Genomic DNA, 24,059 nt, shown 5'->3' with positions numbered 1-24,059 from the left:
ATTGTGTCTGCATATCCCATCGACCCCCCAATAGGAGCAGAGCATTTTCTAAAGCATCTGAGCTTTGCATCTGTAATGGTCAACACAACGCTGGCCCAATGTCATCTTTAGGAACCATTTCCTTTGTGTGGACTTTTTACAAAAGGACAAACGTGAGACAGAGAAAATTGCTAGGCATTTCTGTTGTTTGTCTATCTTACCAGCATTTCACATTAGCACCTATTAAGCCATATACTATGCAATGTGTTAAAATAATAATAAAACAAAATTAAAAAATCTTTCCACAAGCTAAACAGAAAAGCAGCAAACAATATTTTGGTTAAGTAGCGCCATCAGCAGACCGTGCGGCTGAAGCAGTTTAGAAAATGTCATCTATTCATTAATGAATATGGGATTATGTGATGTATAACTGAATATAGTGCCTTACAAGGAGGCAGGGCGATACAGGCTTATTAGGAGGAATTCTGTAAGCAATCAGTATTTTTACCCACAATGGTAGCACATGCAAGTCACATCAAAACCACTTCATAGTTGATCAAATATTCAGAGGAGAGTTAAAACACTTTTCATTAACTCCCAGAATCGGGTTGATAATCTATGGGCTTTGGCAGTGATGGTGAACCTTGGCACCCCAGATGTTTTGGAACTACATTTCCCATGATGCTCATGCACTCTGCAGGGTTGTTAAAGCAGGGGTTCACCCCCAAAAAAAATGTTTTACTTTACATCTAGCATACTAAGGACATTTACTTTCGGCAGGTCATTTTTTTTTTCTCCGTACATACCTTTATATTCTGATTTTGTCCAGGGCTTCCGGGTTCTGATGACTGCGGGACTGGGCGTTCCTATCCTTCGGTTCGATGTTGGCTTGTGAAACAGGTCCCCTGTCGCACAACACGCGTCACCAGATTTTCGGAAATAGCCGAACTGCGAGTCGGCACTATACGGCGCCTGCGCAGTCAGCTCTACACGGCAGGCGCCGTATAGTGCCGATTCGCAGCTTGGCTATTTCCGGAAATCTGGTGACGCATGTTGTGCGACAGGGGACCTGTATCACAAGCCGTCCATCATCGAACCGAAGGATAGGAATGCCCAGTCCCGCAGTCATCAGAACCCTGAGGCAGGGATAGGAACGCCCAGTCCCGGAGTCATCAGAACGCGGAAGCCCTGGACAAAATATAAGAATATAAAAAGGTATGTACGGAGAAAAAAAAAAAAAATAACCTGCCGAAAGTAAATGTCCTTAGTATGCTGGCTCGAATATTAGAAATTTGTTTTTAGGGTGAACCCCCGCATCATGGGAAATGTAGTTCCAAAACATCTGGGGTGCCAAGGTTCACCAGCACTGTGCTATGGTGAACCTGGGATCTTATGGACAGTCAAGCCGAGACAAACTGGCAGCTTGACTACCCATTTACTTTAAGCACGAGGGCTGAAACCTCCCTGTGTTAATTATTTCAGATAGGGGCTCAGGCTGCAGATATTGGCACCCCTGCATTTCTGGGAGATAATGCACCACCTCACCCAGAAAATGTTTGCAATTGCAAATGTTTAGCCATTCTCATGTTTTTCTTTTTTTTGTATTGGTACGACACAAAAAAGTGGAGAAACAAAAAGCCAAATCTGACACATTCCACGCAAAACTCCAAAAACGGAGTGGACAAAATTATTGCCGCCTTCTTAAAATTCTAAGAAATAATTGCAATCAAAGTTTGTGATGCTCCTGTAATTTGACATTAAACTAATCTGTATCAATTAACAGGTGCTGACAATATAGAAATCTCACCGGCAACCAGTTAAAATGGTGGAAATTTGACTCAGTGGAGGAGCATCAAAGAACTGTCTGAGGATTTGAGCACCAAAACTGTGGAAAAGCATGGACAATGTCAAGTTCCTTTCCCGAGAACTTAAAGTGGTTCTAAAGGCAGGTGGTCTTTTTTTTTTTTTTTTCTTTTTTATATATCTTAAGGCATTATATGCATCAAGATAAAAAACCTGTGTGCAGCAGCCCCCCCCACCAGCCCTCCTAATACTTACCTGAGCCCATCTAGATCCAGAGATGTTGTAGGAGACACTTGCCTGCCTGGGACTCTCCCTCCTGAATGGCTCAAACAGCAAAGTAGCACCATTAGCTGCTGTCAAAGTCAATGAGGAGGGGGGGGGGGGCTGGGAAAAGGGACGCTATGGTAGGAGACCCAGGAGGACCCCACTGCTGACACAAACATAAAAAAGCCAGATTGGAGTTTACCAAAACTTACCTGAGGAAGCCAAAATCCTTTTGGGAGAATGTGCTGTGGCTAGACGAAACAAAATTGCAGCTTTTTGGTAAAGCCCATCATTCTACCGTTTTCAAAGAAAAGAATGAGGCCTTTAAAGAAAAAAAAGAGGACAGTCCCTACAGTCAAACATGGTGGAGGTTCACGGATGTTTTGGGGTTGGTTTGCTGCTTCAGGCATTGGATTTCTTGATCGTGTGCATGACATTAAATCTGAAGGCTACCAAAAGAATTCTGGGGTGCAATGTAGGGCCCAGTGTCAGAAAGTTGGGTCTCTTTACAGGTCATGGGTCCTACAGCACAAGGACCCAAAGCACACGTCAAAAAGCACCCAGGAATGGTTTAAGACAAAACGCTAGAGAGTACTGAACTGGCCAGCAATGAGTCCAGATCCAAATCCCATAGAGCTCCTGTGGAGAGATCTCAAAACAGCAGTTGGGTAAAGTAACCCTTCCAATCTGAGAGACCTGGAGCAGTTGGAGAAAGAACAGTGGTCCAAAATTCTAGGCAAGAGGAGGAAGAAACTCATTGATGGTTACAGGAGGCCATTGAATTCAATTATTTTTTCCCAAGGGGTGTGCTACCAAATATTAAATTGAGGGTGCCAATAATTTTGACCAGTCCATTTTTGGAGCTTTGCGTGGAATGTGTCAGATTTTCTTTTTGTTTCTCCACTTTTTTGTGTCGTATCAATACAAAAGAAACATGAGAATGCCTAAGAACATTTGTAAGTAACAATTTTCTGGGCACAGTGGTGCGTTATCTCACAGAAATGCAGGGGGTGCCAATATTCTTGGCCATGCCTATAACTGCCTCTGAAAGTCAATAAGGCCAAAGCTTAAAAAGCATATCTAAACCCCAGAACTAACTTTTAATACACTGCAGCCTACTGGTCCTTAGACGTGGTGGTTACACTGGTCCAGATTCAGAAAGATTAGCGTATCTTTCTGCGGGCGTAGCGAAAAAGCCTTACGTAAACGATGTAAAAAAATGCGCCGGGCGTACGTACGTGAATCGGCGTATCTACCCAATTTGCATAATCATCGCGTAAATCTACGGAAGCGCCACCTAGCGGCCAGCGCAAATATGCAACTAAGATACGGCGGCGTAAGAGGCTTACGCCAGTCGGATCTTAGCAAAATTCCGGCGTATCTTGTTTTCTGAATACAGGAAAAACATACGCCGGCGCATCCTAGAAGTTAAGCGGCGTATCAATAGATAGGCCAGCTTAACTTCGTTCTGAATCCGGGCCACTATCTTTATCACGCCAAGAACATTTTCATCAAAGTACAGAAAATACGGGTTGATCTTGCCAAAAATGCAGCGTCCTCGTCACTTCCTGTGAGCTGAACTGAAAGTACTAATGTTATCTTTCTTCTGTAAACTAATATTCCTTCCATCTCCCATATAAAAAAAAAAGAGAGATGAAACGAGAAAAACATTTTTACAAGTACAGCCTGGGTGACAACCATGGCTCCCTCCATAGATACAATGGAGACATGAATGTAGCCACCCAGGGACAGGAAGTGTGTTATCCACAGGACCACCGGGTCAAAAAAAAAAGGAAACAAGTCTTAAAAAAGAAAAATGCAGTCACCACATTACGGATTAGTAAACTGCGAAATATACTTTTGGTTTTGGGCTTAGATGTGCTTTAATCCTTAGACAACTCACAACCATGTGAGTTTTGCCCCTTTGCCCAAAAACCTATTTAAGCCTAAAGATTACTTCTGATTGTGAAAGAGAATGCCACAATGCCCTGCCCAAACACAGCAACTGGTATCTGTGATTGTTAGTGAGTGCGCGGACACTCAAGCATGCCATACTGATCTGTACCTGGACCCAAACTGCACACTAGTAAAATCCTCTTCGTTGCCGTCATCATCACTGCTGTCCTCGGCCTCCTCAGCGTGGAAGAGGAGGGACAGCGGACTGTCGTATGCACTGGCATGATGTAAACACACAGGTAATGAGTGGGTGAGAGTACAGGGCATCTTGACACACACTAAACTTAACCACATCGCATGCTGTTCAATGCAGAGTAAAGCTTTTTTTCCCTCCATATATGACAAAGGAATATATATAACTAGGAGTCACTACAACTGGTAAGAAGTCAAGGCTACGTCGTCATTAAACTGAGGAGTCACTACAACTGGTAAGAAGTCAAAGGATACAAAGTCACTAAACTGAGGAGTCATTACAACTGGTAAGAAGTCAAAGGATACAAAGTCACTAAACTGAGGAGTCATTACAACTGGTAAGAAGTCAAAGGATACAAAGTCACTAAACTGAGGAGTCATTACAACTGGTAAGAAGTCCAAGGATACAAAGTCACTAAACTGAGGGGTCACTACAACTGGTAAGAAGTCAAGGCTACGTCGTCATTAAACTGAGGAGTCATTACAACTGATAAGAAGTCCAAGTATACAAAGTCACTAAACTGAGGAGTCATTACAACTGGTAAGAATTCCAAGGATACAAAGTCACTAAACTGAGGAGTCACTACAACTGGTAAGAAGTCAAGGCTTCAAAGTCACTAAACTGAGGAGTCACTACAACTGGTAAGAAGTCAAGGATACAAAGTCACTAAACTGAGGAGTCACTACAACTGGTAAGAAGTCAAGGATACAAAGTCACTAAACTGAGGAGTCACTACAACTGGTAAGAAGTCAAGGCTTCAAAGTCACTAAACTGAGGAGTCATTACAACTGGTAAGAAGTAAAGGCTACGTCGTCACTAAACTGAGGAGTCATTACAACTGGTAAGAAGTCCAAGGATACAAAGTCACTAAACTGAGGAGTCACTACAACTGGTAAGAAGTAAAGGCTACGTCGTCACTAAACTGAGGAGTCATTACAACTGGTAAGAAGTCCAAGGATACAAAGTCACTAAACTGAGGAGTCATTACAACTGGTTAGAAGTCAAGGCTACAATGTCACTAAACTGAGGAGTCACTACAACTGGTAAGAAGTCAAGGCTACAATGTCACTAAACTGAGGAGTCATTACAACTGGTAAGAAGTCAAGGATACAAAGTCACTAAACCAACTGCTCAAAATAAAAATAGTCAGCAGATAATTTTCTATAATTTTTCTGAATCCAATAGCTACACAGCTTCTGGAATTTGTCCAGCTGCCATAGATGATTAACATTAACAAGGAAAGGCTGGATTTTAAGAATGGAGGAAGTCATGTTCCTGGTTTGCATTCTAAATGATGTCACCGCTCTCCAAGGAATGGACTGTCTGCATTCTCAAAAAGGTCACTTGGCCACTAATGAATGGAAAGGATGCATTTTCAGTGATGTCACCGGTCTCCAAGGAATGGGTATGCTGTATTCTCAAAAAAGGCACTTGAAAGAACACAGAGCTCCAATTACCGACAGAAAGACTTCTATCTGCACCTCGGAGAGTTTAAAGGCTACAATCACTTTATTTTTATTTTTTTATTCCAGCTCCCGTGTGTACCAATATAGCATTAATGTACTTTGGCAAAAATAAAACAGCTTTCTATTAATTCTACAGAGGCTTATCCCACTCAGTTCATAGCCGTTTAAACACACTGCTCAAATACTTCTGCCTTACTTTCTGGTCAGACTTTAGGTCATGACACAGGAAGGAGTTGACCAGCTGAGGGCAGATGATGCAGGGTGTGTGCCAATGTGATCAGATGGTCAACTCCGTCCTTTCCTTAAAAGTCCCCATTCCATACATCATGAGTTCTTTAGTTTATGGGTCGTGGTGCCTCTCTCCACAGACCCCTGTCTGATGACATAAACATTTCCTCACTTTGTATCTTAGGGTGGCAAACACCCATTAATTACAGCCAAAGGTCTGTGGATAAAAACTGGTTTTATTCTGTAGTTTTGCTAATGTTATATGGTCCTAAAATATTTATTTGATTAAAAGGTAATACAATTTGATTATGTATAAAATGTTAATAGGGCCATATGGCCACAGTCTATATTGTTTCTAAATGTGTATTTTGTTGTCTCCAGTGAACATCATGTGTAGTAAAAAAAAAAAAAAAAAAAATAAAAAAAAAAGTCTCCTGAAGAAACCATTCTTTGCCAAACATGTTGCACAATTATTGTTGTACTGTATACTTGGATCGCATGTGATCTTTATTTGAAAAAAATATTTTAACAAAGTCAAAAGTATCATTTTAACCACTTGAGGACCGGGCCTATTTTTCAGACTCTGTTTACAAGTTAAAAAAATTATTTATTTATTTTTGCTAGAAAATTACTTGGAACCCCCAAACATTATATATTTTTTTCCCAACATCCTAGAGAATAAAATGGCAGTCGTTGCAATACTTTGTCACATCGTATTTGCTCAGCGGTCTTACAAGCACACTTTTTTTGAAAAAATGTAAAATTGTTGAATAAAAATAAAAAACAAACGACAAGAGTAAAGATGGCCCAATTTTGATCATGTTATGCCCAGTAAATTGATACCCAACGTGTCACGCTTCAAAATTAAAAAATCTCCATAGTCGAAGTTTAAAAATTTCTACAGGTTACCAGTTTTGAGTTTAAAGGAGGTCTAGGACTATAATTATCGCTCTTCATCTAACGATCGCAGCGATACCTCGCATGTGTGGTTTGAACACGGTTTTCATATTCGGGTGCGACTCACGTATGTGTTGTCTTCTGCGCGCAAGCGCAGCAGGGTGGAGCGCTTTAAATGTATTTTTATTTTTTTATCTTTATTTTACTTTTTATTTTGACTGTAAACATCCCTTGTAATAGAAAAAAAAAAGCATGACAAGACCTCTTAAATATGAGATCTGGCATCAAAACACCAAAATGCAATGAAAATAAATAATTAAATAAAAAAATATTTAAAAAAAAAAATATATAAAATAATTTCTCCTTTAAGAGCATTGGGCGGAAGTGACGTTTGATATTGCTTCCACCAGTCAATGATATGAAGCCAAGTGGGGGGGCCATCTTCCCCTCACTCTGCAGCTAACCAAGCATGGGGAAGGACGCAATAGTCTCCGTCAGCCCCGGCGGCGGGAGGGGCCCTTGACAAAAGTGATTTGCGGCAAATCCGCCGCAGAGACCACTTTTATTGGAAAGCCGGTCCCCCCCACTGAAAAAGAGGATACCGGGGTTATGGCGGCCATTAAGGATGAGCTCTGGCGTGTTCGCATAGAACACGTGCAGAGCCCGCCAGGAAGTGAGCGCGGCGCTGTGCTAATCACAGCCAGGGAGACATTGTCCCGATGCTCGGCTGCAGGGATCGTGAAATGTCTCCCTGGCTGTTATTAGCGCAGCGCCGTGCACACTTCCTGGTGGGCTCTGCACGTGTTCTATGCGAACACGCCAGAGCTCATCCTTAGCGGCCATCTGCTGCCATAACAACGGCATTCCTCTACAAAAAGAGGACATATAATCGCCATGACCCGGGGCGGAAGTGGTTAATGCATTCAATAAAATTTTATATGAATTTTAACAATATGATGTAGGAAATTATCTCTCACCTTAAAGACCCCTTTAACACTGGGGCATTTTTCAGGCGATTTAGCGCCTCACAGCGCCGCGCTCACTTCCTGGCGGGCTCTGCACGTGTTCTATTTTTAGAGCCCTTTCACACTGCAAGCGCCGCTAAAACTAGCGGCGCTTTGTCAGCGTTTTTCAAGCGCTAGAGGGACGCTTTTAACGCCTGCTAGTGGCCAAAGGGTTGAAAGAGCCCACAAAGAGCTGCTGCCAAATCGCTTTGCAGGTGCTTCCCATTGATCGCAGGACTTTGACGCCCACCCCCAGCGCAGCGCCACAGTGTGAAAGCACTCGGGCTTTCAAATTGGGATTGCAGATGTGGCTTCTTTCAGGCGCTTAAAGTTAAAAGTGCTTGAAAAAAGCGAGTTAAAGTGCTTGAAAAACGCCCCAGTGTGAAAAGGGTTTAAAAGTCCCTATTCTGTATATCATGTGCATCCCCAAGAATGACAGTTTCCTAGTTTAGAAAATGCGAAATAAAATAGGACTGGGATTGTTTACTGCGGGGTATCATTTTTCTTATCAAAGCATATCAAAAGCCATTTTTTTTTACTTTATAGGTTAGGAAAGGGTTCAATTGCACCAGATTTTTTCCTGTTATCTGTGTCCTACTGGGGAGAAGTAGATACATCCTGTCCTATAGATACAACAAAAAGCAAGAGTGTTTAAGAGACACCCCTCTTAATTGTCATAAGAACTAGCACCCCCTATTGGAAGATTTTCCCGATCAGGTTTCAACTCAAAATTTTGGATTTTGTTCTCACTTTCGGGTTCTCGTGACAGTAGTCTCCAGGATAGACAAAACAAAAAAAAAATCTTTCCATTGTGGACACAAAGAATACAAGACCTGACAGAGGTTCTAAACCCAAGTAAAAAAAGCTTTGGCTTTAGATGTGGTTGAAGCAAGTTCAATAAAGTATTTATTATCTATTCATGCAGAAGTTAATCAGTAATAGCTGCTAATGACCACCAGGGGGCAGGCTTAGGGTTAGGAGATAGCGCACACATACTCCTCAAAGTAGTCAGTAATGTAAGGGATACAAAGAGGTCATGCATGAGCAAACCGCACAGAGGGAATACCTAAGTGGCATCCGACTTTGTCTTGGGGACATTCTCGGAGATGACAGAGGCCTCTGTCTGGGTGAAGTGCCAGGTATTGCCCGAGGGCTGCTGGTAAGGCCACGTGGGCTTGATGACAGATGCAGGATAGGAAGACTGAATGTTCGAGGAGTGGAAGGAATAGGCAATGGTCCTGAGGGCGATATTGCGTATGGACGATAGCGAGGAGAAGAAGAAGAGGCGTGAACTATGGATGGGCCGCTTTGTGTGATGTGTGGGCTAGTGGGCACGGCTTGCCCAATGCTGCTTGATGGCGTGCTAGAAACTGGAATGGTGGAAGGAGCCGCCATACGGGCACCAGTGGCCAGACTGGTGGCAAGGACCGGACTAGTACCATACAGACTGGATCAGAGAAAGAAAGTATTAAGGAATAAGAAAATGTTAAACACACAAAAACGTAAAAAAAACTCACATAAGCCAATATCTTTACAAAATCCAAGAAATATTCACAACTCTATAAACCAATCTAATTAACCAGTGTTTAACAGGTCAGGTTTTCAGGCTTTCCATTATTTTGCACAGGCGATAGGAACAGTTTCACTGCCTCAGTAATTAACACAGCCGTTTCATCTGGGGGAAATCCTGAAAACATGACCTGTTGGGGCACATTGAGGACTGGAGTTGAGAAACATTGTGATACACACCAAAACTTTTTCAGGCCAGTCATGTGATGCCCCAGGGTCACATTCTCCAGTCCTTGGTGATGCACGGAGCCATGGGGCAAACATGATGTCCCTTGCGGCTTGTGCACCATTACACAAGAAATGCAGAGCGCCAGGCTGATCTCTCAAAGGGCAAGCCCATTATACCCTGCCCTCATAGCATGCCCACAGTTTTCTCAACTGGACAATGCTGGTCCTCATTCAACCCAGAAGACTAAAGACATCTTGTGGTAGAAAAGAGATACTGCATTGGACAGCTCTGGATTGAATATAAGTATTGTAGCATGAGCTGCTTAAAAGCGGAGGTCCGCCCATCGCTGCAAAAATTAAAAGCCAGCAGCTGCTGGCTTTTAATAATCGGAAACATGCCTGTCCTGGAGTCCAGCGATGTCGACTGCATGCTGCCTCCATTGCGAGTAAGGGAACCCAGAAGCGCAGCCTTTCGGCTTCACACTGCGCATGCGCCCCGCTCCTCTGTCCTACTGGCCCTGCGACAGAGGGAGGAGGGAGGGAGGAGAAGCCCCAGCCGTGACATCAATACCCACGGCTGAGGCTCCCGGAAGTGGGGAAAGCATAACTGTAAAAGACAAATATGCTGTCCCCCCCTCCCCCCTAAAAGGTGCCAAATGTGGCACCGGCAGGGGGGATGAGTACAACGAGCTTTAAGACTCAGTTCAGACTGGAAACAGCATTGTGAATCACAGGAACTGCACCACATTCCTGTTCAATTCAAATAGGATTCAGGGCAGTGCAATTTGAGCCCATCTTTAATGGCTCAAATGCCATCGCATCAAAGACGTAATGCAGCAATTGTGGAGCTGCAGTGCAATCGAATCGCATTATTGTTTAGTACCATGCAATCCCTTGCCGGCGAACAAACTGCGTTTGCGACCTGCATTTGGGGTGTCATTAAGATTGCACCGACATCCGCTGGGCGAATGTAGTGGTGTGGGGAGTGCGCACGCATCACGGCATTCACCTAGCCAAAGGCTTGTTTCACACACAGGCTTCAGCTTGTATAAGCAGTTTGAACCTCAAGCTTTGACAAAGCATTTGCAGAGCTTTCAGCAAGCTTTGTTGAAGCCTTTAAAAAGTACCATTCTTCTCTAGTTTGTAAATGTTGAATACAGATTCTAACGGGAGTGCCGATTGCCACTTAAAAAAGGCTGCTAGCAGGCTTCAGCACTACCTAGAGGCGATTCAGTTCGCATGTGTTTCGCTATACAAGTTTCTCACTCACTCACTCACTCACCTGAAGCTTGTTAAAAGCCTGTCGAAGCATGGTAGCAGCTTGCTTAAAGGGGAGGTTCACCCTATAAAAAAATTCTAACACTACATCCAGCCCAGTTCTGCATATAAAATGACACTGACCTTTTTTTTTTTTCCGTAGATAGCGTTTAGCCGTGGAATTCACCGCTGCTTCCGGGTAGGGAATCCCGCGGGAGTGGGCATTCCTATTGACATGCCAATTGATTGACATGCTAAACGACGGCGCACACTCGGAAGCTCGGCACGGCTCTATTTGGCGCCTGCGCACCGGCGCCGAATAGAGGCGAGCCGACCCAAGCTTCTTTCGGGAAGTCGTGACGCGCTGTGTGCGCCGTCGTTTAGCATGTCAATCAATTGGCATGTCAATAGGAACGCCCACTCCCGCGGGATTCCCTACCCGGAAGCCGCGGTGAATTCCACGGCTAAACGCTATCTACGAAAAAAATAAATAAAAAAGGTCAGTGTCATTTTATATGCAGAACTGGGCTGGATGTAGTGTTAGAAATGTTTTATAGGGTGAGCCTCCACTTTAAAGTGGCAATAAGTACTCTCATTAAGATATGTGAACATTATTTCCAAACAGGAGCTGAAGGGCACTTTAAAAAAGGTTTAAACAAAGCTTGCTGAAAGCTCTGCAAAAGATTTCTGTTCACAGCGTTTTTATACATGCAGAATCCCGTGTAAAAAAAAAGCCCTTTTGGCCAGGTCACATAAGAACGCAATCTGGGAAACCCGTATTCCCTGCGCGTTTTATGCACCGTGTTCAAAACGCGCTATACTTGCAATCTGCGGCGTGTCGGTGTTAACGACACCCCAAACGCAGGTCACAAATGCAGTGTATTTGCATGCACCAGATCGCACTACTTTTGGTGCAGTCCAGTGTGATTTTAACCCATTCAAATGAATAGGCTGAGACCACACTGCACCTGGATTGTATATGTAATTCGCAGGAATGCACACAATGCATATCTGTGCAATTCCTGGTGTGAACTGGCTCTAAACAAAAAATTTTTTTTAAAAAAATGTATAAAAAGTTGGGCTTAGGATACAATGTAATGGAACACTTGTCACAAGGGTCTGATGGAAGCTGCCACTCTTACACTCCCAGGCAGCATAGTAGTACCAGGGTAGAGACAATGAGGCCATTTCGTTTTGATAGAACCAACATTTGTAAGATGCTATTGCAACGGATTGGAGTGTTCTCAGGAGATTTCACCAGCTCTGCATTCCCTAGGAACTTTACCCGAAGGACGGCAATGTCATGCCTGCCAATATGGAATGTAAGGAAAATATAAGCCCCATTTTTATACAGTAGGTGATTGGTAAAGTGGAGGAAGGGGGCTCAGGCAATACGAGAGGACCTTACATTTTACTGTAGGGTCAATTTGCCTACCGGGGCACTTTCACCCCCTTCCTGCCCAGGCCAATTTTCAGCTTTCAGCGCTGTCGCACTTTGAGTGACAACTAAGCAGTCATGCAACACTGTACCATAAAATTATCACTCTTTAGAGATTTCTTTTGGTGGCATTTAATCGCCGCTGTTTTTTTTTTTGCCAACCAAGGTAAAAAGGACAGAAAATTTAACGGGGGGAAAAAAGTTAATAGTTTGTTATAAAATTTAGCAAACCGGTAATTTTTCTCCTTCACTGACATGCACTCATAGGCTGCACTGAATGGCACTTATGGGCGACACTGAGGAAGCACTGATGGGCACGGATTGGCAGAACTGATAATCAGTGCCCCGATTATCAGTGTAGATGTCTCATTTACACAAACCAGCTACCAGCTCTCCTCTCCTTTTGCTGTCAGCGTGAGGAAAGGAATGGCAATAACAAACTTGTGTTTACATCATGATCAGCTGTGATTGGACACAGCTGATCAAATGGTAAAGGGCCGCTGTGAATGGCTCTTTACTCTGATCAGCTGCGATTAAAGAGCACAAGCAATGTCTTGATACAAGAGTAGTGTCATGTCACAACCAAGTATAAAAGAAGAGAGGAGCCTAAGTGTAGCAATAGGTTTACATTTAATGAAGGTACAACATTAAGCAACATATTGCTACACTTAAAGACCCCTCTCTTCTATACTTTGGAGCTCCTGCTGGATTTTGCTTCTAATCCACTTGTGGAGGCTTCCATTTGTGGATGGACATTTTATGGTTACACAACCTCACATTGCTATAATCTTTTTATATGGACTAGAAACTGAAGGACTTGTGAATAAATGGTTGTGGAACGAATCATCTGAGTTTCCATTATTTCTTATGGGGAAATTTGCTTTGATGTGAGAGCGCTTTGGATTTCTGGAACAAATTATGCTTGCAATCCAAGGATTTACTGTATATATAAAATCTGCTACCAACAAGCAGAAATTTACTGCAGGATCCTGGACACGCCTCACACCGACCAACCTATTTCACCGATTTAAAAGTAGTCTCAATAAGTATTTGCATTTCTTTTTTAATTAACTATTTTTAAAAGGGCAGACTTAAAGAATATAAATGGATTACAATTTTGTTTTTTATTGGATATGGTAGGGCCCTGGAATTTTTTTTTTATGAGGTCTGTGTCACTGCTAGGCAGATTTACCCCCCCCTCTCTATTTATAAGGCCAAATCTTCTATGGAGGCCTCGTACACACGACCGAACATGTCCGCTGAAACTAGTCCGCGGACCAGTTTCAGCAGCCATGTTCGGTCGTGTGTGCGGCCGACCGGACAATTTTCCGGCGGATCGGACAGGTTTCCAGCGGACAAATGTTTCTTAGCATGCTAAGAAACATGTCCGCTGGAAGCCTGTCCGTCGTCTGTACAGACTCACCGGACATGTCCGCTCGGCCGAAAGCCCTCGCATGCGTCGAAGTGATTCGACGCATGCGTGGAAGCATTGACCTTTCAGGGCCACGCACGTCGCCGCGCCGACGGCGTTGCCACGTCACCGCGTATCGTGTCTGCGCGTATTTCTGTTTGATGGTGTGTACAACCATCAGACAGAAATCTCCGAGCGGTCATGTCCGATGAAAACGGTCTGCCGGACCGTTTTCATCGGACTGTCCGCTCGTCTGTACAGGGCCTGAGGGACAACTGTTCTGGTTACAATAGTTGGGGAAACTTTTTGGGACACGGAGGGAGGGGAATCTCCCAAACAGGACACAGAGAACAAAAAAGTAAAACAGGGATTGTAACCCTTCTCTACCCAAAAAAAAAAGTTTTGGCCATTCATAAAATGTTAAAATATAGGGAGAATAAAGGGCAAATTTCAACGGTACTGCAAGTAGTGACATGGCCTATATCAACCAAGCTTCTGTTTACTATATCCAGAAAATAAATGCAATCCAATTGGTTGCTACAGGTTACAGAATACTGCTCTCTGCGCTTTAGAGTCGATTGTACTTGCCTGGATACGGAGCCGGCACCAAACGATCCTGTATTACAGAACATAGGACTGGTGCTAAGACTGGACCCAGAATTCAGAGTCAACGTCCTTTCAGGCAGTCTTGTGGTTGCGATTGGCTGTGATGTAGCCGTCAGGCTAGCGAACGGATTATCGTCTTTCGACTGTGTGGACATCATCAAGACTTCCATTAAAATCTGTCCAATTAAGTCCTTAAAATTGGAGAAGACTAAAAGCAAAAAAAAGAAAAAAATCTTACAATCTCAGTTGCTAACCATTTGGTTCTCAGGTGATGTTATTAGATTACCGGGAAAACTTAGCATGAATTACTAATGGCTTCTGAATAATATTCCCCCCCACACAGTGTTGGAAGACCAAACTTGATAACGAGAATAAAGCTTACCTTCTTTAGGGCTCTGTCTGAACTGAGCAGACAGATTTCTCAGGAAGATGACATCCCGATCACGGTCCTTCCAAGATACCCGGAAAATTTTGCAGACCAGCTGCAGTGACTGCTCCTCCGACACCTCGGAGTCTGAAGACTGTTCCTAGAATACATAAAAGAAACCTTCCTATTAAAAAAATAAAAAATCCACAAACAAAATCTGTACAGCACTGCAGTACAAAAGTAAAATGGCCTAACAAACATCTAGCACCAGGTCACAGTGCCAAGAAATAGAGGATTTCTCCAGAGCCTCTCCCATCCTCTGGAACTCGCTACCGCAACCTGTCCGGCTATCCCCTACTCTTCAGGCGATCCCTGAAAACGTATCTCTTCAGGGAAGCTCATCACGTCTCCAACTAATCTTTCCCCACAGTTACAATCTTTTGTACCACCTGCCCCACCCCATTAGATTGTAAGCTCTTCTGAACAGGGCCCTCTTAATCCTCTTGTATTTTATTGCATAACAACTGTATTGTCTCCCTTTTATATTGCAAAGCGCTCACAGAAAGTGAGGTGAAATCTTCTGAACAGGTGTAAAGACATCAAAAAAAAATGTTACAGGGGTGTTACGGAGTTCCACCCAAAAGTGGAATTTCCACTTTAACCACTCCTGGCATATAATTTTTTTTTTTTGGGGGGGGGGGGGGGGGGAGTGGGGGCTTCGTTAACAGTGAGACTTCCTGTCCCACTTCCTTCTTCCGCCCAGGGATGGCCTTGGCGACTCATCTTCTCGCCTTAGGCGGCCCCTCCCTTTAGGCGATCTCCAGGGACACGCGACAGGTCCCAAGAGATCGCCTGTCCACTGTGAAGCCGAGAGAGAAGCTCCCGGAGCTCCAGGTGGCCGCGTCGCTGGACCGTGAAGCAGGTAAATGTCCGTTTATTAAAAGTCAGCAGCTACACTTTGTAGCTGCTGACTTTTAATAAACACTAAAAGACTGGAACTCCGCTTTAAACTTTCCCTATGCTATCCAAAAAAACAAAAATGTTTTGAGGTTGAGCTACACTTAAAAAAACGTACCAGTTCTGACTTAACAAATTCAACATAACAAACCTACAGGCCTTATCTTGTTGGTGACCGCCTGTAATGTGTTTCCCCCATAACAGGTTTTTATTGTAATATTTTTCTGGCCAGCCAAAAAACCCTGGCGTTCCTGCTGGCCACTCTGCTGTAAGTTAGGGCGGTTATGGGTAAGGATGAGCTCCGGCGTGTTCGCATAGAACACGTGCAGAGCCTGCCAGGAAGTCGGCACCCGCGCTGCGCTAATCACAGCCAGGCAGACATTTCCCGATCTCTGCAGCCGAGCATCGGACAATGTCTGCCTGGCTGTGATTAGCGCAGCGCGGGTGCCGACTTCCTGGCGGGCTCTGCACGTGTTCTATGCGAACATGCCGGAGCTCATCCTTAGTTATGGGGAGAAAATGACTTACCTTGCCCTGGGCGCGGACAACCTACGCTATGCCAACAAAAACTAGCTCCTACCTTTTTTAGCTGGCTTCTAGATTCAAAGCAAATTTGTCAAGTGAATAAAACTAAATTGGATGTCCACGTTTAGCCACTCACACAAATGACACACACGAAATATGAAGTAAAGCAGAATGCAGCAGTGAATCACCTTATCGGTCAGACTTCCCTTCTCCCTGCGGTCATTCTCGTCCACCTCCATGTTCTCAATCCCTGAGTCCACATCTACCTGGGACATGCTGGTGATAAAAACACAAGATGTCAACACAGAAACAACAAATGACAGTCCTGCCAAGGCATATCCACTTCCAAAGCGAGTGGCTGTGAGCCAGATACCATTAATGGGGATTTGCAGCAAGAAAACCCCTGATCCTTATACGAGTAGGTCACTCAAAGTATAGCATCTGTACGATCAGATGGAAAAGTAGTACCTTCAACAAATCCAACTACCCCCCCCCCCCCCCAAATATGATCCGTACTTACCCGTTTACGAGATGCATCTTCTCCGTCGCTTCCGGGTATGGGCTGCGGGACTGGGCGTTCCTTCTTGATTGACAGGCTTCCGACGGTCGCATCTATCGCGTCACGATTTTCCGAAAGAAGCCGAACGTCGGTGCGCAGGCGCAGTATAGAGCCGCACCGACGTTCGGCTTCTTTCGGCTACTAGTGACGCGATGGATGCGACCGTCGGAAGCCTCTCGGAAGACTGTCATCAAGAAGGAACGCCCGCTCCCGAAGACCCATACCAGGAAGCGACGGAGAAGATGCATCTCGAAAACGGGTAAGTACTGCTCATATTTTAAACAAATAGCCGATTCCCCTAGACAAAACGAGCATCCAGCTATGGGGAAAAGAGGAAAAAAAAAAAACAAATGGGTGAACTCCCGCTTTAATGTGGTTGTAAACCCTAATTAAAAAAAAAACCTGCGCGACAAAGGCATAATGTATGCATAGCACAATAGCTCATTATGCATTTCTTACCTCAGATCGAAGCCCCAGCAGCAGTCCTCGTCTCCCCCTCCGGGGCTTACTTCCGGGTATCGCGGCTCCGGCGCTGTGATTGGCCAGAGCCGCGATGACGTCACGCAGTAACGGCACACAGATAGGTGCTTCAATTTGCCCCATTGCGCATGTACCAATGACATCGGCACATGCAGGGGACAGGGCATATCTCCTAAATCGTGCAGGTTTAGGAGATATTCTGGGTAGCTACAGGTAAGCTTGATTATAGGCTTACCTGTAGCATAAAGTTTCAAATTTGTATGCAAGCAGGCCCTTGCACTACATGGTTTGGGTAAATCTAAAGGAAATCAGAAGAGAGTCTTATAGTGTGTATGGGGTCTTAGAGTTTATAAAGGACTTCAGACTTTCTCCAGCCACCATGTGACATGCTGAGCATTTAAACAGCCATCACAAGCACTGCAATGTGTATAGAAGGGGGAATGTATCCCCCATTCTCAGAAGTACTGGTAATTTCTTTTGCGCCTGGTGGCTGAAAGCAGTGGTAGTAAAGTGAAGGCAAGGTAAATATATGAAGTCGGCAATTCTATATACACATAAAAAACAGGCCAAGAGTGTTACCTTTTCTCACAGGCAACGCTGTCGATGTCCATACTCTGGGACCGGGACAGGGACTGAGACTGGGTTTCAAGGCTGTTTGATGGGGAACTGCTGAGCGAACTGACCCCCTCACTGCTCTGGCTACGATGGGCCACCCCTGTAAAGAACAAAAAAAGAGAGGGGAAAATAAAAATACAATTCCAAAAAAACTGTACTAGAAAGACAAAAAAATTACTGTATTTATTGGTGTATAACACTCACTTTTTTACCCTGAATAGAGAGGGTAAACTGTGCCTGCCTGTTATACGCAGGGGGGTGTAGAAAGTTTTTTTCCTGAAACTTCCCTCTTAAAGTTAGGGTGAGTGTTATATGCCTGTGCGTGTTATACGCCGATAAATACGGTAAATAAAAATATCAAAGACCTGCGAGTTGCACACAGAATGGTGCTATGACACTTTTAGACATACAAACATAGGAGGATTGTTAGGACTGAAGCAGACTAAATGCTCTTTAGCCGTTATACAGACAAAATTCACCCCGTCGTCACTGTATGCAAAGATACCAAGTCATTTCTAAAGAACAGGCCTGTGCTCAGAACTAGAGGACAGCAGGGCTCATGCATAGCCTGCATTTTAACAGGCAGAGACTCCTTCACAGTTATTTACCAACACATATAACTCCTATGATATGTCAGATCAAGCTTTGTTATAATCAGATGTAATCCATGTTGAAGTAGAGCCCTGGTGCCCAACATGTGGCCCTTTGCTATATGATGCGCGGCCCTTGGGCCTCAACAGTCTGTAGTGGGAACTTAGATTAGGGTAATAGCTAGGGATGCACTAATACTTTGACAAGTACCAACAGATACTTTGTGGTGTGATTTGCGTCAACACAGATCAAATTGTGCGCGAATTGCGACAGGAATGCGGTGCAATTCCTATTTGAATTGCATGCAATTTCCCCCACTGTTCCTGTGTGTGTATAGAAAAAGGAAATAGAACCATCTGGAGGGCAGTTCATTAAAAAAACGTTAGAACTCCGTACATATCTGGCCAAATGCAAAATCTGCATAGGTGTCCCGACCCGCAGACGATCGCAAATCACGGTCGCTGGAGGTGCTAACAGGGCTGGAGGAGAAGTTCTGGGATCCCTGTAGGTGGTGGAAGTGATGTCAGCTTAGGGGCAGACCACCTCTACTCCAGCGACCATGATTTGCCATCATTGGTGGGACTGGGAGACCTATGCAGATTTAGCATTTGGCCAGATATGTACGAGTTCTAACATTTTTAATAACTTGCCCACTATGGCACTTTTCCCTTTAAACACACACACACACACACACACACACGCACGCACGCACGCACGCACGCACGCACGCACACAGTGGGGGAAATTGCATAAGATTCTTGCAGTGCAATTTGTACCCATTAATTTTGTAGTGCTGCAAATCGCACTGCAAAGTTTCGGTACTGGGAGCATCTGCATACATGCTTGGCATTGGCACCGATGCATCCCTAGCAATAGCATTGCTCTCTACCAGCCTCATGTAAAATGTTCCCAGTTTCGTATTATCTTCTGCACCATCTCCCCACCAATGTATCCTGTCCTCACTCTCCATAGGCTCTGGTGTCTCTCCCCACCAACAATGTATCCTGTCCTCACTCTCCATAGGCTCTGGCGTCTCTCCCCACCAACAATGTATCCTGTCCTCACTCTCCATAGGCTCTGGCGTCTCTCCCCACCAACAATGTATCCTGTCCTCACTCTCCATAGGCTCTGGCGTCTCTCCCCACCAACAATGTATCCTGTCCTCACTCTCCATAGGCTCTGGCGTCTCTCCCCACCAACAATGTATCCTGTCCTCACTCTCCATAGGCTCTGGCGTCTCTCCCCACCAACAATGTATCCTGTCCTCACTCTCCATAGGCTCTGGCGTCTCTCCCCACCAACAATGTATCCTGTCCTCACTCTCCATAGGCTCTGGCGTCTCTCCCCACCAACAATGTATCCTGTCCTCACTCTCCATAGGCTCTGGCGTCTCTCCCCACCAACAATGTATCCTGTCCTCACTCTCCATAGGCTCTGGCGTCTCTCCCCACCAACAATGTATCCTGTCCTCACTCTCCATAGGCTCTGGCGTCTCTCCCCACCAACAATGTATCCTGTCCTCACTCTCCATAGGCTCTGGCGTCTCTCCCCACCAACAATGTATCCTGTCCTCACTCTCCATAGGCTCTGGCGTCTCTCCCCACCAACAATGTATCCTGTCCTCACTCTCCATAGGCTCTGGCGTCCGTTCATCTTACCCCAATCATCACTGGAACTACTATGCTTATCAGATGGATCCTTTCTGACCCCACCTGACTGGCATAAGTCAAGTCTGGAGGACTGAATGAGACTGTGTCATGCTCAGCCATTCCACCCTATCCTGCTTGGATCAGATGTGGTGCCAGCCCAAACGGTCCTGCTGTGACTTGCAGTTCTCTCTCTTCAGCCCAGCAACGGATCGAAATTCAACTCTGCAATCCCCCATGTGAGTGGATATTGTTTTAATAAATGCTTATATGATACATACTCAGAGGCGCCCCTTTTCCCTGTTTTCACTCTCTGACCCTCATCTCCTCGGTCCGCAGTCTCCGACTGTCCCTTACATATATTTAACATTGTGTGTGATCCTTTAGGGATGTCAGGGGCCGCATCTGAAGCCCCTTTAGCTCATACATTGACAACCACGGTAGTAGAGCATCGTCGCCCAATTAAAGCGGAGTTCCGGCCACAATTTCACTTTTTATATATAAATACCCCTGTAAAACACAAGCTTAATGTATTCTAGTAAAGTTAGTCTGTAAACTAAGGTCCGTTTTGTTAGGTTGTTACAGCATTTCGACACTTTATAAAATAGAAATTGACTGGGGCCATCTTAAGTGTGGGCATCATGAAGCCAGACTGTATGACTTCCTGGATTTCAGCCTTGCAGATCTCGCACATGCTCAGTGCTGCACAAGCAGTGTAATAGGTTTCAGATCAGGTTTCAGCACCTGTACTGTCCAAGTCACATGATTCTTTGAGACTGGGGAGTGCACAGACTCCTGGAAAGTTACGCCCACTACATTCCCAGGAGTCTGTGCGGTGTAGGTTAGGAAGCTTAAGCACCTAGGTGCAGGAACAGGGAAGATTAACTATTCTGCCTAGCAACAACACTTTTTTTTTTTACTAAAGGACTAAAGACATTTTTTTAAAACTACTGATGTAATGTTATATTTATGGGTGGAACTCCACTTAAACAGAGGACATGTTATGCGTTTCATGAAGCAACGTTTACTTCTTCAGACATAAAATCCAGCAAGAGGTACTGTTCTTGCAACAAACCTCTGGAAATATCTACACCAGGGGTATGCAATTAGTGGACCGCCAGTTGTTGCAAAACTACAAGTCCCATCATGCCTCTGGGTGTCGTCCTTGTGGCTGTCAGTCTTGCTTTGCCTCATGGGACTTGTAGTTCTGCAACAGCTGGAGGTCCGCCAATTGCAAATCCCTGCTCTACACCATCCCATCAGCTGGGTGTCCTGATGTGATCAAGAACGACGGCTGCAATCTCATTGGCTGGAATGGGTAAAGGACAGACCTTCTTGCTTGGCATTTCTATATTGGCCTTAGCCATTTTCTATATCTGGCTGAAGATATTCTTTACTTGCTAGCCTTATACTGGGAAAGAAATATTTTCTTCTCAGCCCCAGTGATCAGGACAGATGAGGACACAAGAACCCGAGTGCTGATGACGATCCAAACTGATTTATTAGAATCAAAGTCACAATTCCCTTAACACAGAGGGAAGGCTCCTACCCGCCGATGTAACCGGTGACAGATCGGCAGACATACACAGTACTGACACCTCGGCAGAGGAAGAGCACAGCTGTGACTGCGGTTTCTACACCCAGGAATGATGGCGGGCACAGCGCCATTGTAAAGTCACACACTGGATATTCACAGCTTGTCATACACAAGCCTCTTACTTTGTTATTCTCATCTGATAGACACTGTGGCCCGGATTCAGATACGCCGCCGTAATTTCAAATCTGCGCCGTCGTATCTTTACGCTGATTCTCAAAGGCAGATACGTTGAAAAAAATAGGCTTCGTCCACCGACGTAACTAGCATACGCCGGCGTATAATTGTGTGCAATTTCACGCTGGCCGCTATGTGGTGCTTCCGTTGATTTCTGCCTCGAATATGCAAATTAGCGAGATACGCCGATTCAGAAACATACGTCCGCCCGGCGCATTTTTTACGTCGTTAACGTAAGGCTTTTTACGGCGCAAAGTTAACCCTGCTCTATGAGGCATAGCCAATGTTAAGTATGGACGTCGGGCGAGCGTCGAATTTTGCGTTGTTTACGTCGTTTGCGCAAGTCGTACACGAATAGGGCTGTGCGCAAGTTACGTTCACGTCTAAAGCATTGACTATTTCCGCCGTAATTTGGAGCATGCGCACTGGGATATTTTCACGGACGGCAATATCGTCAAGAATGTCAATTACGTGGAACCTTGTTAAGATCCAACAACGTAAAATATGATTTTTTGCCATATTTCAAGTGGTCTTAAACTTTTCATCAGGACTGAATATATATATATATATATATATATATATATATATATATATATATATATATATATATATATATATATATATATATATATATATATATATATATATATATATATATATATATATATATATATATATATATATATATATAAAAAAACAGCCTGCATCTCTCCCCAAAATAGTCTGCCGTCACCAGCAGGTCCTTATATATTAGAAATGTCAGCGTACGCCACAGAGACAAACATCAAGCTGATGCAAGTAAAGAAAGGATCTCCATGACGCAACTTTCCTCCACTCCAGATTTCAAAATCGAGATTCATTGCCCTTTAACTCCGTGTACGAGAATCTCTAAGATAAAAAAATGCAGCCTTGAAATTTTATTCAACAGCTGCTTTTTAACAGTTGCTATGGCAACCATCATTTATTGAGGCCTGTCTCTCTGGTGCACAAAGTTGTACAGACACAAAAGCACAGAAGTGCCGCTGTACCACGGCGAATCCTGCGCTTCAAGAGAGCAAAAATAGCCAATTTATACAATGCAAAGCTATCTTGTAGCATCTGACAAATGCTTCCATTACTTATCCCCCCCCCCCCCCAAAAAAAAAAAAGACTATCCTTGAAAGTACAGAAGAAGACGTATTTTAGAATAATCAAGACATTGTTGTTTGTGGGCTTCTGTTAGAAACAAGACAGCCGAAAAGACACTTGTCACTCTACTGCTGGCCAGAAAATCAGCTGTGTGTTGGAAAATGTTCATTCCAGCCCTTTCGGTGACTCAACATTTTTGCTCACATGATAAAATAATCATTTTAGGCCTGAAGATTAGTTGAACCCCCACAAAAACTATAGATTTTCTGAAAGCAGAGACCCTGGAAAATAAAATGATGGTAGTTGCAATTTTATTTTTTTGCATTCGATTAGCTCAATGGTTTAATCGAGTCCAAATTTTCGGTAAAAAATAAATAAATAAATGTCACATTTAGTGCACAAAACTATTTTTTGGTACAACATAAAAGATGAGGTAGTGCAGAGTAAATCTACCCAACAATGTCAGGCCCAATTGTGTGCACCTGTGAAATTATGACTTTTGGTACCCACATTTTCCATAAGGCCTAGAATCATTCATCTCACTCTGGTGTGCATGGCACTCGCTTACTGGGCACATACACCCCCTTCCTGCCCAGGCGAAATTTCAGCTGTCAGCACTGCGTCGCTTTAAATTAAAATTGCGCGGTCGTGCGACATGCTTCCCAAACAAGATTTACGTCCTTTTTTCCCCACAAATAGAGCTTTCTTTTGGTGGTATTTGATCACCTCTGCGGTTTTTATTTTTTGCGCTATAAACAAAAAAAGAGCGACAACTTTGAAAAAAAACACAATATTTTTTACTTTTTGCTATAATAAATATCCCATTGTTAAAAAAAAAAAAAAAATCTCAGTTTAGGCAAATACGTATTCTACATATTTTTGGTAAAAATAAATAAATAAATAAATAAATAAAAAAATCGCAATAAGCGTATAGTGCTTGGTTTGCGCAAAAGTTATAGTGGCTACGAAATAGGGGATAGAATTCTGATTTTTTTTTTTTATTAGTTTTTTTTTTTTACTAGTAATACGGCGATCTGCGAATTTTGTCAGGACTGCGATATTGCGGCGGACACATGACACATTTTTGGGACCATTCACGTTATCACAGCGAACAGTGCTAAAAAATTGAATTGATTACTGTATAAATGTCACTGGCAGGGAAGGGGTTAACACTAGGGGGC

General features: G+C 44.0%; 1 protein-coding gene across 3 annotated transcripts in view; it reads right to left on the bottom strand.

Moving 5' to 3' along the window:
* The window catches only part of UBE4B (ubiquitination factor E4B), a 107,629-nt gene that overhangs the window by 37,649 nt on the left and 45,921 nt on the right, over positions 1-24,059 (bottom strand). For 2 of the 3 annotated variants that reach the window (XM_040326411.1, XM_040326410.1), the window contains exons 3-6: positions 17,707-17,842; positions 16,277-16,364; positions 14,622-14,766; positions 14,222-14,447 (exon numbers count right to left, since the gene is read on the bottom strand). In XM_040326411.1, the coding sequence (XP_040182345.1) occupies positions 14,222-14,447; positions 14,622-14,766; positions 16,277-16,364; positions 17,707-17,842 (595 nt within the window). Of the gene's footprint in view, positions 1-4,111; positions 4,220-8,856; positions 9,238-14,221; positions 14,448-14,621; positions 14,767-16,276; positions 16,365-17,706; positions 17,843-24,059 lie in introns of all 3 variants that reach the window. The other variant, XM_040326412.1, reaches the window with a different exon arrangement.

Source organism: Rana temporaria, chromosome 10 (assembly GCF_905171775.1).
Source record: "Rana temporaria chromosome 10, aRanTem1.1, whole genome shotgun sequence".
Lineage (NCBI taxonomy): Eukaryota > Metazoa > Chordata > Amphibia > Anura > Ranidae > Rana > Rana temporaria.
This window is presented reverse-complemented; position numbering and strand designations above follow the sequence as displayed.